Source organism: Ornithodoros turicata, chromosome 5 (assembly GCF_037126465.1).
Source record: "Ornithodoros turicata isolate Travis chromosome 5, ASM3712646v1, whole genome shotgun sequence".
Classification (NCBI taxonomy): Eukaryota; Metazoa; Arthropoda; class Arachnida; order Ixodida; family Argasidae; genus Ornithodoros; species Ornithodoros turicata.
In genome coordinates, this window is record NC_088205.1 from 646,902 (window position 1) to 659,631 (window position 12,730).

Genomic DNA, 12,730 nt, shown 5'->3' on the forward strand with positions numbered 1-12,730 from the left:
CTCTGCTCGCTGTCTGTACTGGCTGTCCGGAGATGGTACCATTATCCCGGTCGTGCTTCTGGTGCTCTGACTGATCCTTACCGGTTGCTTCATAAAACTTGGACTGACGCGCAAAACAATCATCCGCAAACCTTGACGTCTAGTCTTCGACCAGATCACAGATCAATACCATAAAGATATCTCTGTGGCTTCACTGCTGGCGGTGTCGGCGAATGAAGGACTTTGTGAGCTGACAGAAGGCTAGTCTTTCGTGAAAAATCGCGATCGTAGCTCTGCTACACGCATGCATGCACAGGTTCCTGTCTGGTGCGGGGAAGGGAAAGATTATATTGTATGTTTCATAGGTGCTACTTGCGAAAAACGATGAAAATGTGAAATAACAGAGCACCTGTTGAGATTGCTGAACCAGGTCCAGGTCAACGTAGACAGAGAAATTAACACGTATAGACCTCCGGCGGTCCCATGATTTTTTCAGGGGGGAGGGGTGTAAAAAGTGCTTCCAAGGAGGGGGAGGGGGCAACACCTTCACCTCTTCTCCTTGAGACGGACGCGGTATTCGGAGGTTCATATTATTATTGCGCCATATGGCGTCTGGGTATAAATCATGACGACCTATGAATAAAGCGAGCAATTTGTACGTGACCTTAGATCTCCTCTCGGTATGTCCATGACAATCCGAGGCTTTCCACAGGCGCCATGAAGGGAGTGTTACTATCACTATCATAATAGAGATGACGTTTTGCGTACCCGCACCGCTCGCACACTCCTTCGATGGTGGTCCGCTAGGAATGTCTCGTATACATTCGCCAATCCGTATATGGGCCGGGTGGCACTACAGGCAAGCCTTTGTTAGATCAGGTTCATCAAGTCATCGGCTTCAGGAAGGAGATAGTTAGTGTACCAGTATCGCGACGCAGCAGAATGCCTCGAATATATACTGTGACGTCATCCGTTACCTTTGAGTTGACGCCTACAAAAGAAACCCAAGAAAAGGGATACACTCTTCTGGGCACTCCCAGAGGCGAGACGGAATGACGCTGACGCTTTTGGATAACTTTTTTTTTTCAGGTGGATGCGGGCAATATATCGCCCCGCGGAGCTGCTGGTTCAGGGAAAACATTCCTGTGTGATCAGGTCAAGATGGTTCAAGTACACGTGCAACCCTCCAACAAAGGCTCTCAATGTCATTCTACCAAGCTGCTCTCCAGGCCTTCACAAACGTTTTAAAATACCGAAAACATCCGAATTTGACAAAACATATAAATGTCGAAAAGCACCCGCCGAATCCACACAGGAATAAATGCCGAAAACGCGGCCGGAATCCTATTTATACGACAAGGCAGACATTCTCTCGAAGAGGACATGGAACTCCTGTACGACCTAAAACTCATAAAATTACATAAAATTACCTAAAACTTGATGAATGAACTCTTTCGAGCAAAAGTGGATATAGTCAGGGAGCCACGTGCCTCGGACCGATGCAGATGCTCGGAGCAGGTGTATATGATCTGCTGGCCAGAGGAACCGGCTGCCCAGATAAAGCTTCGACGGCCATGCGCTCCTGAGGTTTCGGTTCTGGGCTGGGCAAAACTCCCTATTTCACTTTTTACCGAAAGCCCCCGAATAAAGAGTTCATTAGTGAATTCAGGTAATTAGTATACTCTTTTCGAGACCATGTCCGCCTGGCGCCCTGGCCCTATAACTTGACCACAAAAACGGCATCTATGGCTATATGCTGCTCTCATTGCTTTTTTTCTTTCTTTCAATACTGGCAAGATCTTCCATTTAAATCGGGGAAATAGTATCTTTTACTCTGCCACATTCGCCATATGATCTAGTTGCTCCTGAGGGTAAACGCAGGCGATCTAGTGCAGAGGCCAAATGGGGACAATAAGGGTTGCGCCGGTCCAACTCAGTGAAAAGAAACTGAAAGAAAGAAAGATTCGAATGGAAAAAACGGCTAGGAAGCAAGCGAACTGGTGAAGATGATGCATAATGTAAAAACCCCGAGACTAGGGAACACGAAGGGACAGACACAACACGAAGTCTCAAACACAGCTGAAAATTTTACTTCACAAACAAGAAATATATACAAACAGAAGGGAAGGGAACAACAGTTGAGAACAAAATAGGAGGTCATTTCGGGGGAACGAACAGTCTGTTCAAGGCCGGACCGAGGATTACGGATCCGTAATCCTTCCGTAATCCTGACTATCTGAGGAAAGTAGCTGGAACACAGGTATAGCCGATTAGGCAGCGACAGTTTTTTAATTTTCACGATTTATCCGCAGAGAAACGGAGCAAGTCGCAGTATCGACATACAATTTTGGGGCATAATACGTCCTCTAACATCTACTTTAGCTTTCCGACACTGTTCTTATTTGTTTTATCTTCGTTAGAAACCCCGAAGTTTATCTTGGCGAACCCTGTATATTGTTTTCGTGTAAGTTTTCCGCATTTTGCGCATAATTTCCCGTGTAGGGTGAATTTCCCGTGACGCATAGGGTGGCGTTGCAAGCGCTCTCGTGATCAAGATGGCTGCAGAGTACGGTTCAGGTGTGAAAAGCGGTAAGTTTTCACGCAATATCCCGCGATTAATTCTTCTCTTACGTTCACAATGTACCATCCACATGGTTCCCATATATGGTACCACTTCGGAAATCACAGTGATGAACTCTGTTTCATTACTTGGCATTAAAGGGCCCTGAATGTCAAAGTGTATGGGCAGCGTCCTTGTGAAATAGCATGTTTATTGCGTTGTTTCCTCGAGCATTTTACACGTATGCGAGAGCCATGTTTCCCAACCTTAATCGTCGTTCGTTTATACATTGCTACATGAGACTGACACTTCGCAAGTACCCTCTGTTGGATTTGGTGTGCACAATTTCCTTGTTTCGGGAACTTAAACGCATATATGACGCAAGCTCTTTCTAAATCTCATAATCGTGAGAATTTGTGACAAGTACCTGTCGCAGGTTAAGGCCGTCGCATGCATATGCTAATAGGCCCCTGTTGTGAAAATAAACAGTATTCTCAGACATTTGAAATGACACCCAACAGCTGTTGGTGGTTGTACATCATAAAACAGCTGCAGCTTAGAAAGCGTCATCGTACATCATTGGTATATTGGAAATGTTTCTACCGCCGTATTGGACGGTAGTTTCCCTGTAATTTTGCTAGTGACCTCATTTCTAGCAGACGTGCAGTGTAACAAATGCAAACGCTTTATTGCTCAGTTAGACAGTCGTGCTTTCGAACCTCATTCGACATTGATGTTTTAGTTATGGAAGAGTGGATTTATACATATTTTGCATCTCTTAACTGAATAGCTCTATAGGATGAAATTTGTTCTATTTTTAGATGCAACAGCGCAGCCATCAACAAATGTCCAACAGAGCACAAGCCGGGCATTTCTCATCCTCGTCATGATCTTTGTTGTCTCTCTACTATGCCTTTTTCTAGTATACCTAAATTTCCCTCACTTAGAACCGTAAGTCTGTGATCAATATCTCAGCCTGGTGATGAATGCTTGTGTGAATAATTCCTTCAATTGCTTCATGTTATCTATTGCAGCTCGGAAAAGAAGCACATGAAATTGCCGAGGGATATAGAAGATGCAAAGGGTCTGGGACAAGTTCTCAATCGATATACTGACAAATATTTCTTGACGGTTACTTCTGGATTCTTCGTTACCTACATATTGTATCCTTTTCTGGCTCAATCATGCACACAGAGAAAGAACAAATGGTGATTCTTAACTATAGCCTCAGCTTGCAATCTTTTGCCATCCCGGGTTCCATATTTCTCAGCATTCTCTCAGGGTTTTTGTTTCCCTTTCCTATGGCACTGTTCCTGGTGTGCCTTGTAAGTGCTGTGTATGTTGTTCCTTGCACACATGTGTGACTATTCTTTCATTATGTGAAAGTGATAATGAAATAGTGGTGGGTACCAGTATTGGGGTCATGAATGTGGTCTTCAGTACAAGGAAGAAGATCATGTGTGATCCATGTGCGACAACGCACATTACATACAAACATATTTTTCGTTAGCCCACATTATGGGAGACCAAAAGAATTCACCCGATGGTTGGAAGCGATTTATAACAGCCCAACCCATCTGAGAGAAACAAACCCGTTGCGACTTTTCCCAAATCGGGGGCTATCAGGAATGGCAGTAACATCCCTAATCCCAAGGTTCTGCGCGTTCAAAATTCAAATTTCCATCGTCCAATCGTGATACAGATCTCGATGAGTAGCGGATTGTGCAGATGGGCTCCTCGTAGGGGTTGCCGATTATGACATGGTCGTTGTAATCTAGTATATCGTGCTATCCAGTAAAGGCATGTGCACGCTTCTCCTGCTGTCTCATTGGACCTTTGCTTCCTGCGGATCCCACTGGTTGCCGCCAAAGATGGCTCTGATTTCAATATGTTTTTCTTCTAAACTGTAGCGCCGTGTGAACCAATTTTGCTTGCACTATACTAGTTGAAAGACTGACTTTCATTTGAGAAGAAATTGTTTTTGCAATTTAGTACCCCAGCCAAAACTGCTTAAATTTGTTGCCAGTGCTCCTCAATGGGTGCCTCCTTCTGCTACTTCTTCTCGTACCTGGTGGGAAGACGACTTGTACTCAAATACTTCCCTACGAGAGCCCTGCAGTGGTCCGAGCAGGTAAGGTCTATTCATACGCATTTTATGATTACCAATATTGGATGCTTAATGTGCTAGGTCGGCCAGCATCGCGACCATCTCCTAAACTACATGATCTTCTTGCGCATCACACCTTTCCTACCCAACTGGTTCATCAATATCACAGCGCCTGTCATTGATGTACCCATAACACCATTCTTCGTGGGAACATTTCTCGGTAAGTGTTAAGATGTCGGTAAGTTCTTTGGAATTGATAGTGACATGTAGTTGAAGCTATAGTGTAAACTCATTAGGATAGTTGTGTCAGATAAGTTTTATAAGTGTGGGAAGTCAGTAATTGGAAATTGTAAGTGTCAAGTTCCCGTAGTTGATAATCCAGGTTATTGTCAGTTGTACTATGCCCTTGCTACAATCTGCAAGAGCTGATGAGCTTAATTAGTTGATTGATTAATGACTTATCATTTGCCTTGAGGATGGCCAAGGGCAGTGATAGGTACACTTTGCAGGTGTTGCACCGCCATCCTTTGTAGCCATCCAAGCTGGAACGACCTTGCAGAAATTGAGTTCATCTGGGGATGCTGTGTCGTGGTGGTCTGTCTCACTGCTAGCAGCTTTTGCAGTCCTGTCTCTCCTTCCAGTCATTTTCAAAGGCAAACTAAAAAGGAAAGTTCTTTAATGCCCAATTCTGAAGCAAGCTGGTATGCTTTCACGTGGAGATGAGGACTTTCTACGGTGCACACTGTGACATGTACATACTTTGCTCGTGCAGGATTGTGTGTTTGTTAACTTCATTTTTCAACGTGTGACTCGCATATTATATGTGTCATTATCTCGGCTTTGTCTTGCCTGCATCGAAGAAAAGCGGCCATTTTGTTTGAATGTTACTACGATGTCACGCTTTCCAACTTGGGAAACCGTTGAGAGGAATTCCAGGCAGGATCTCATCTTGCTGCTCCAAAATTCAAGTTTCTCACGTGTTTCAAGACTTAACAGGGAGTGAATGTTTGGCAAAGTGTTCAGGCAAAAGTTTTTTCTTCTCCTTTACAAGAAATACAAGTGCATGTGCACTTGCTTGCATCTGACTGCTTAATTGCCAAAGCACTAAAGACCTACGCTGGAAGAAATGATACGAGTATAAATTTTGACCATACTTTATGTTCATATTGTTGTAATATGCTTAGAAACTGACTCGCAAGAACTTGAAAACATATACTTTTTCACCCGGTAAGCGAAAATTACACTTTTTGCATCTTTTAATCTACATGTTGATGCTGCTCCTCAGCCTACAGCGGGTTAACGGCAAAGAGAGGCAAATAAAAAAGCCAATGCAGGAAATTCAGCGGTGAAGCCTTCTTTAATATACGCCAGCTTTCATGAAAGAAGGCTTCACTGTTGAATTTCCTGCATACCCTACAGCAGGTTCAAAGACTATTTACCAAATCAATTTTGTGGGACGACGAGTGTACTTGCATTGCTGAATTTTGTTCTCCATGCATTTGAAGATTCGACTGCATTTCCTAAATGTACACTAAAAATTTTTGTGCCCTTTTGCTCCAGTGACATTAGTTAGTGGATTGGTAAACAAGGTTGATTGACTTAACCAGGACACCCCATAATGCCCTATGTTGTATCCTTTTTAAAAAAACAAGTATTTCGGTATATGTTTTTGTACTTTGTTCTCTTTATTGTTCCAGTACATTTTTGTACAATGTGCAGAGTTTGGAACATTCCACTTCTTGACCTCTGGTTGTGTAACATCAGTATTTCAACACTTTCTTTTCGTATACATTGTTCTACTTTTACAAGCTAGTCATGCAACTAACACACATTTGTTTCTAGTTCTACCTTGTACAGTATGGTTTGCAATTTGTGAAAATAGTAATTTTTTTTTCCTTCGTGAAATGCATTACAGCATGTCTCTGATGCAAAGCTTAATGTTTAGCATTATGGTGCACTACAAATAAACAGACAGAAACATGGACTGGTTACAATCTGTTGCTTAGTAAAAGGATGACATGTAGACAACGCTTGGAGAATCTGTGAGCAATGATGGAACAGACCGTGGCTTCGAAATTTGGTTGTTGTAGTATACTGAAAAAGAGAGGATCTTATTGCATCCAAATCAATTAGCCATTACAACAACAGAGTAGGAGGAACTTACGCATATCTTTGGGCTTCATGAGGATAGAGACAGACAAACAGTTGCTACTGCAATAGTCTGACGGTTCTAGGACGATTATTCTTGTACCTTCTACTTGGACTAGCAGTGTGTTTGCAAAATCAGATTGGGGCTGAAAGCAATCGATTGCATACGTGTTTATGTGTATGGCGTCCCAAACATTCAATGCTCCTATGCTTCCTATTCAATGCTTCTAATACATGTTGCTTTCATGAAGTAACACGAAGCCAGTGATGGGCAAAGTTCATGCTCAAAAAGTCTAAAAATTCGGGGGGGTAAAATCGGGCAATGCTATAAGGTTTTCCACCTTTCTTTTTTTTTTCAGCTGATTTTTGGGTAGAAAACAGAGTGCCATTCGCATTTCAGATATACACAAGATACTGAGCGGCTTTGTTGAGCGTGCAGTACTTGGAGTTCTGAATGCACTGGTGGTTGAATCTGCACTTGGACAAGTTCACTTTATTTTTATTTTTTTTTCTACACTAAGGGATGATGACGTACAATCAGGGGGTAAAAACAAGTTTTACTGGGTGTGGCCGCCCTAATTACGGTATATAATTTTTGGCTGCAGGATAAGTGTGAAATGAACCAAACGGGTGAGTACCATGTGGTGACTGATGACAGAAACTTATGTTAGTGCAACATGAGGTGTGTGAGAACTAAAACGGCACGGGTACTAAGCACATTTGAACAGACTGTTATTCTATGCAGGAGACTGACCAATGTGTAGTTTGGCTCTTCAGGTCCATCAGTCAGGAAGGATCTTTCCAGTGACACCTCGGTAGTTTTAGGTACAAAGTAGGGTCGTGGAAACGTCTTCCTCAGGATGCGAGCGGATGAAACGGAGTTTGTTCGCCTGCAATATAGGTTGACTCGCTCAAGTTATTGCACTTGTTTACTGTTCACTGCGAAATAAAATGTAAAATAAAAAGAAGGGTGAATCCAAGGAATTTGCCCGGCATATCTCTTGCCATCCAGTATTCCTGGCACACATTACTGTCCGCAGTTCCGAAGAAACTGGTATATTTCGAAAGGAATGGGGTTACGATGATTGTCCCGCTTTGTCCCAATTCAACAAAAATGTTTTTTTTTCTGGTTCACATTGAGTCCAATACCTTGGCTATACTATTTATGGAAATACAGCTAACGGGGAAAGAGGACACAAATTTTTCCTCTTTTCCTCAGAGAAAACTGTGTACGATCGTGCTGTGAAACTCGCAAAGACAATTCCAGTTCCGTCATTACTACTGTCGTAAAAAGCAGCGGCATGTCTAAGTGGGTTAAGGCGTTCTTGGAATCCTAATTACCAGACTTTCCAGACACATACTAACCCTCTCTCCATCTGTGCACGTCTGTACGTGGCGCTAACGAGGAATTTAAAAAAACAGTGAAGTTGACCCCCCACACAGAGGGAATCACAAAGTCCACATGGAATGTCCTGTACGTGCCTTATCGATAGGAACACATTTCTCTTACCAAAAAATGTGGTACACTTTTGTCTTCAAGAGGTCACGCTGATTAATAAACTCTTCTACGCTCTTCACCTTGTCCAAAGTGGATTCATATTTGCTCGTTTGATCCGAGAGTATTACTCCATGTGCTCGTAATGTCTTCTGCACATATTCCAAGGACAGCTCACTGTGGACTGCATCCTAGACAAAGGATGCCAATATCATCTCTCAAGTATTGTTTCAGCAATGTCTCAACACATACTCTCACAACAAAAGGTGTGCCAGACAATATGTAATCCCGAGCAGCGTGGACATGGCCCGATAAGTCAACAACGGCTTTTAGGCCATCACATGGCCAGCAGTCATTCGCGTTGATGGGGGTAAAAAATGGGTTTTTCAATAAGCACTTTGTGGTGTGGTACTCTGAAAAGAGAAACGAAAGAATTGAGGTAAACCTAAGATTATTTTCATGTTCCGCAGCGCAACTGGATGTGTAAACAGCTAAGCTACATGTTTTTGAGCCCATTAACTGAACACACAAACAAACTGAATAGCCCTGCCAATGTTTCTGGTATGTTCTTGGTGCACAATGCCACCAGTACTTGCACGTAGTCCATATATCGGACCATTGTGTTTACGGTGTGTAGTGCACAAGGTAGTGGACGAGAGTGATACCCATGTGCCGAGTGTACAAAAAAAAAAAGTTACGGACTCGTAACTGTTTTTGGGTAGTTGGTCTTTGGCGTACAGCAAATCAAAAGGATAGTAATGCTACAGTAATTAGCTTTCCAATTACTAGTCTGCGTGAGATTCACACAAATAAATAATGGGCATCTATTGCACAAGTTTCTGCCCTAGCACATTGAAGCAATTTGATGTCACTTGCACATTGTATTCTTTCTTCTATAGTTCTAACTTATGCAGTATGAAGCAGCAGTAGCAGGATCCATGCTAGCATTTTCTCATACACTTTCACTTATTGTTTTATCAGTAGACTGCATTGCATGTTTTGCCAAAATTCATCTTGAAACAGGTGGGCAAAATAAATAATATGGTGCATGTCAACTTTGAAGGATTCTGAAGCATTCTTTCTCGTATACAAGGTGACAAATACTTTGAGCAAAGGGCTTCTAAAAAAGGGATCAGTTCTCATTCATTTTGATTTGGGCAATGCTGTTACATCTTATTTCAAGTAATTAATGTACACCAGCTCGCTTGCCTCCTCTGTACGACATTAAAAGTTAGTTTGTGTGCCATTGTTACAACAGACGACAGGAGGTATAGAATGAACGTTGAATCAGAAGGCGAGCAATATGGTGTAACAAACTCGTGGAACAATTAAATCAACTGCCATTCAGAGATGTACATAATTATTCTGGCTGCAGTTCTTCTATGACACAATTTTGTGTTGCTGTCTCAGTTTGTCCTATCAGGCGAAATAAAATTTGCCAACAAAGTATACACGCATGGTTACTAATTTTTGCACTAATATTTTCTCTTGAAGGCTGGAAGATATGCTTAGCATTTCCCACCGCTTTGACAGCATAGTTAATCTGATTTGTGATATTCTAAAGGTTCTGCACGCAAATCCCATTTCTATCCACATACAAAAAGTGGATGTCACTCTTTCACATCACTTTCCTCTGTCTCCACAAAGAGATCATCATAACTTGAAAAGTTTTCCGCCTGGAAACTTCCTGGCCCTCCTGGTTCCGCAAGCCGAGTTTCGTTCTTTATTTCTTGTGGCGTTTGATATATTCCACTTGATCGCGAATGCTTGATAAGCCGAGCCCTTGATTGTAGCACAACGATGCCTCCGAACAAACAAGTGTAGGCACCCTGATGAATGGTCCCATTTACAGAATGAAAACTTACGAGCAAGGCTTGGAAATTGAGCCAACAGCGGCATAGTTAGCAATCTTGATGTTCGCAAAGCTGCGTACGTATAGTCGTCGTACATTTGCGAAATAATAGATTCAATGAAGCTTAGTTGGCAAAGGAATCTAGTTAGGACATACACAGTGGAAACCAAAACCAGAGAATTGAATACGCTTGCCGCTATTTTCGACAATGCACGTTTACAAAACGGTCTCCGGCATACATCGTTGACGCACGTATTAATCTGGTTCTCCGATAATCTCAAAGTTATCGCGGTTTCAAACAATGCTCTCAGTTCACTGGATAAGATACTGGTGTCCGATATCGGCTGCATTTCGTAAAAAAAAAAGATCAAGATAATATTCTCTCTCTATAAACAGCTACTTCCGGTCTACCGCAACGGATATACGCCATACACGCAGAGATAGACGGCCCACTCCGACTCCATTGCGTGACGAGAAGCACGGGAGTGTTGCATCATTCGCGTCCTTATAGTGCTTATAGCGCTATTTGCGATTCTGGTCTTTCCCAGAGATGTGTATATCAAAAGAAGTCGTGTCTATTGATACAAATATTAAACGACATAAGCTTAGAATATGAAACTGTATACATTATAGCTTAAGGAAGTGTCAAAGACACCAACATCCACGCTGGGGGTGTAGCTCAGTGGTAGAGCGTTCGCTTCGCATGTGAAAGGCCCCGGGTTCGAACCCCGGCACCTCCATGTCCTTTTTGTCCGTGTTGTTTCAAGAACATTTTTTTTTTTTGTCAGACACACTTTGAAGTTTCTCTGACGTCACTATTGGAGTTTTAAAAATCAAAACAGAACAACAGAGGAATAGGGAGAACCAGTGGAGGTTTCAAAAGGGGCTCTTGGAGTATGGACGTGTATATGGGGGAGGAGCATCCTATTTTACCAACCACGTTTCCCATTCTCAAATACACTACGAAAGCACCGGTTACACCACTATGTATATTCTATCTGGCGACATACTCGCCGGAGGATTGTGGGACTTTCGGCAATTGCCTTCTGGGAACTTTTGCTGCCATTTAGAAAGACTTTGAACAATTTTTAATTGAGGAAAATTTATTTTTTTCAACTGAACTTTGAAAATTGCCGAACGAACCTCACTTTTTTTAAACAGAAATATGAAGTCCTCCACGGATAACCACAGACCCAACAAAACCTATGCACAGTATCGCAACAGAAATAGTCTAAAAAAATAGTAAAAATTCCGCTTTAGCCCCGCCTGCTTGATTGTCGCAAAGAAGAGCGCACGGAAGGTGCGGGGAGAGGAGGACGTGTTCCCGCCTCTTGTTTTACCTTTCTTTCCCCCGCTTTGACCTTGACGCTGGTGACAACCATCTTATCACAAAGTACGTAAACAAATGAAGGCGGGGACACTTATGGCGCATTCCATTGGCAGAGCTGGGTAGGGACAAAAACTGTTCCATTAGCAGAATCGTGTCAGACGCTGAATGTTTCATTGGCGGAGCAAGGGGAAAAGCAATAGTTTTTGAGCCACGTGACCAAAGCTAACCCAGGAAAGCACGTGCTATGCGCAGCGCGTGCATCGTACCTCGAACGACTGCTAGCATTCCATTGACGAAGCAAACCCGTGTGTACCCAGCACGGGGCAAAATCTGCTCTCCCAATGCAACATTTCGCGCGCGCTTCTTCGCTATTACTGCTTTTACTATTTCTGTTGCGATACTGTGCATAGTTTTTGTTGGGTCTGTGGTTATCTGTCGAGGACTTCGTATCTCTGTTTAAAAAAAAGTGAGGTTCGCGCAAGTTCAATCGAAAAAAAAAAATTGTCCTCAATTAAAAATTGTCCAAAGCCTTCCTCAATGGTTGGAAAAGTTTCCTGAAGGTAATTGTCCCACAATCCTCCGTCAAGTACGTTTCATCACTTTAGGTGAAACACCCTGTTGATATGTACTAGGGAAGGGTAACGGACGTTACCCCCTCCTACAACCAAACCTCCGTTGCACCCTCTTTTGCCCAAGTGCTGCTTCGGTGTCACGCGTAAACACTACACGAGTAATTTTACGTCGTTGGGATGCGTCTTCAGTCACTTTCAGTCCAGCAGCTCAAGATGGGCGTGATGCCCGCTCTCAGTAGTAAACAAATGCTGTCATAGCCACGGTGAAGTGAAAAAAGCAAAAAATAAAAATCGTAGGCTTTCGTTCTCGTGCTATGGTGGAGTACAGTGCGGCATGTCTTGATGCGGGACTAGTATGTAAGCGAGGGTACGTGCACCCTCGAGATCCAATATTGCGCTTTGTTTCTATGCTCTCGTCTAGTATTTAGAGCATTACAGGGAATGGAGTCATTAAAAAAAAAAAAAGAAAACCACTCGGTCAAATGTCATCGCACAATAGGAATAGCCATTACCAGTATACCAGACGATAATTTTCGTTTCAGTTTCTGTTTCCGGTAATGGAGGACTGTGGTAGGCGTTTCCGTTTCCAATTTCGGTAATATGTATACCGTTCCCTGGTATATAGCACGCTGTCGTTGGCCGGACCTCCCCTCAGGAAAATCCTGGATACGCCACTGAGTGTTTCGT

The 12,730-nt window shown here is 42.9% G+C and overlaps 2 protein-coding genes and 1 non-coding gene across 3 annotated transcripts; 2 read left to right on the top strand and 1 right to left on the bottom strand.

Annotated features, from left to right (window-relative positions):
* Positions 1-2,482: 2,482 nt before the first annotated feature.
* Positions 2,483-6,630, top strand: LOC135393768 (transmembrane protein 41B-like). The gene is made up of 7 exons (XM_064624021.1): positions 2,483-2,568; positions 3,361-3,490; positions 3,574-3,702; positions 3,771-3,864; positions 4,566-4,670; positions 4,728-4,866; positions 5,156-6,630. The coding sequence occupies exons 1-7, from the start codon at positions 2,535-2,537 to the stop codon at positions 5,323-5,325; spliced, it is 801 nt and encodes a 266-aa protein (XP_064480091.1). The 5' UTR covers positions 2,483-2,534; the 3' UTR covers positions 5,326-6,630.
* Positions 6,311-10,593, bottom strand: LOC135393767 (uncharacterized). The gene is made up of 6 exons (XM_064624020.1): positions 10,155-10,593; positions 8,542-8,702; positions 8,305-8,480; positions 7,549-7,684; positions 6,811-6,940; positions 6,311-6,740 (listed from the first exon to the last, which is right to left on the bottom strand). The coding sequence occupies exons 1-6, from the start codon at positions 10,489-10,491 to the stop codon at positions 6,649-6,651; spliced, it is 1,032 nt and encodes a 343-aa protein (XP_064480090.1). The 5' UTR covers positions 10,492-10,593; the 3' UTR covers positions 6,311-6,648.
* Positions 10,594-10,809: 216 nt separating this feature from the next.
* Trnaa-cgc (transfer RNA alanine (anticodon CGC)) lies at positions 10,810-10,881 on the top strand. Its single transcript has one exon. It is a non-coding gene; the product is annotated as a tRNA-Ala (tRNA).
* The last annotated feature ends 1,849 nt before the right edge of the window (positions 10,882-12,730 follow it).

What these genes read in the sequence shown, in the direction of transcription:
- LOC135393767 (XM_064624020.1), bottom strand. Translation starts at nt 10,491, where the DNA reads ATGCAGCCGATATCGGACACCAGTATCTTATCCAGTGAACTGAGAGCA. An exon ending in TCAATTTCCAAGCCTTGCTC is followed by an intron (nt 8,703 to 10,154) that starts GTAAGTTTTCAT and finishes TTCTCTTTTCAG; the next exon opens with AGTACCACACCACAAAGTGC. An exon ending in CATGAAGCCCAAAGATATGC is followed by an intron (nt 6,741 to 6,810) that starts GTAAGTTCCTCC and finishes TCTCTTTTTCAG; the next exon opens with TATACTACAACAACCAAATT.
- LOC135393768 (XM_064624021.1), top strand. Translation starts at nt 2,535, where the DNA reads ATGGCTGCAGAGTACGGTTCAGGTGTGAAAAGCG. An exon ending in CGGTTCAGGTGTGAAAAGCG is followed by an intron (nt 2,569 to 3,360) that starts GTAAGTTTTCAC and finishes TTCTATTTTTAG; the next exon opens with ATGCAACAGCGCAGCCATCA. An exon ending in CCCTGCAGTGGTCCGAGCAG is followed by an intron (nt 4,671 to 4,727) that starts GTAAGGTCTATT and finishes TTAATGTGCTAG; the next exon opens with GTCGGCCAGCATCGCGACCA.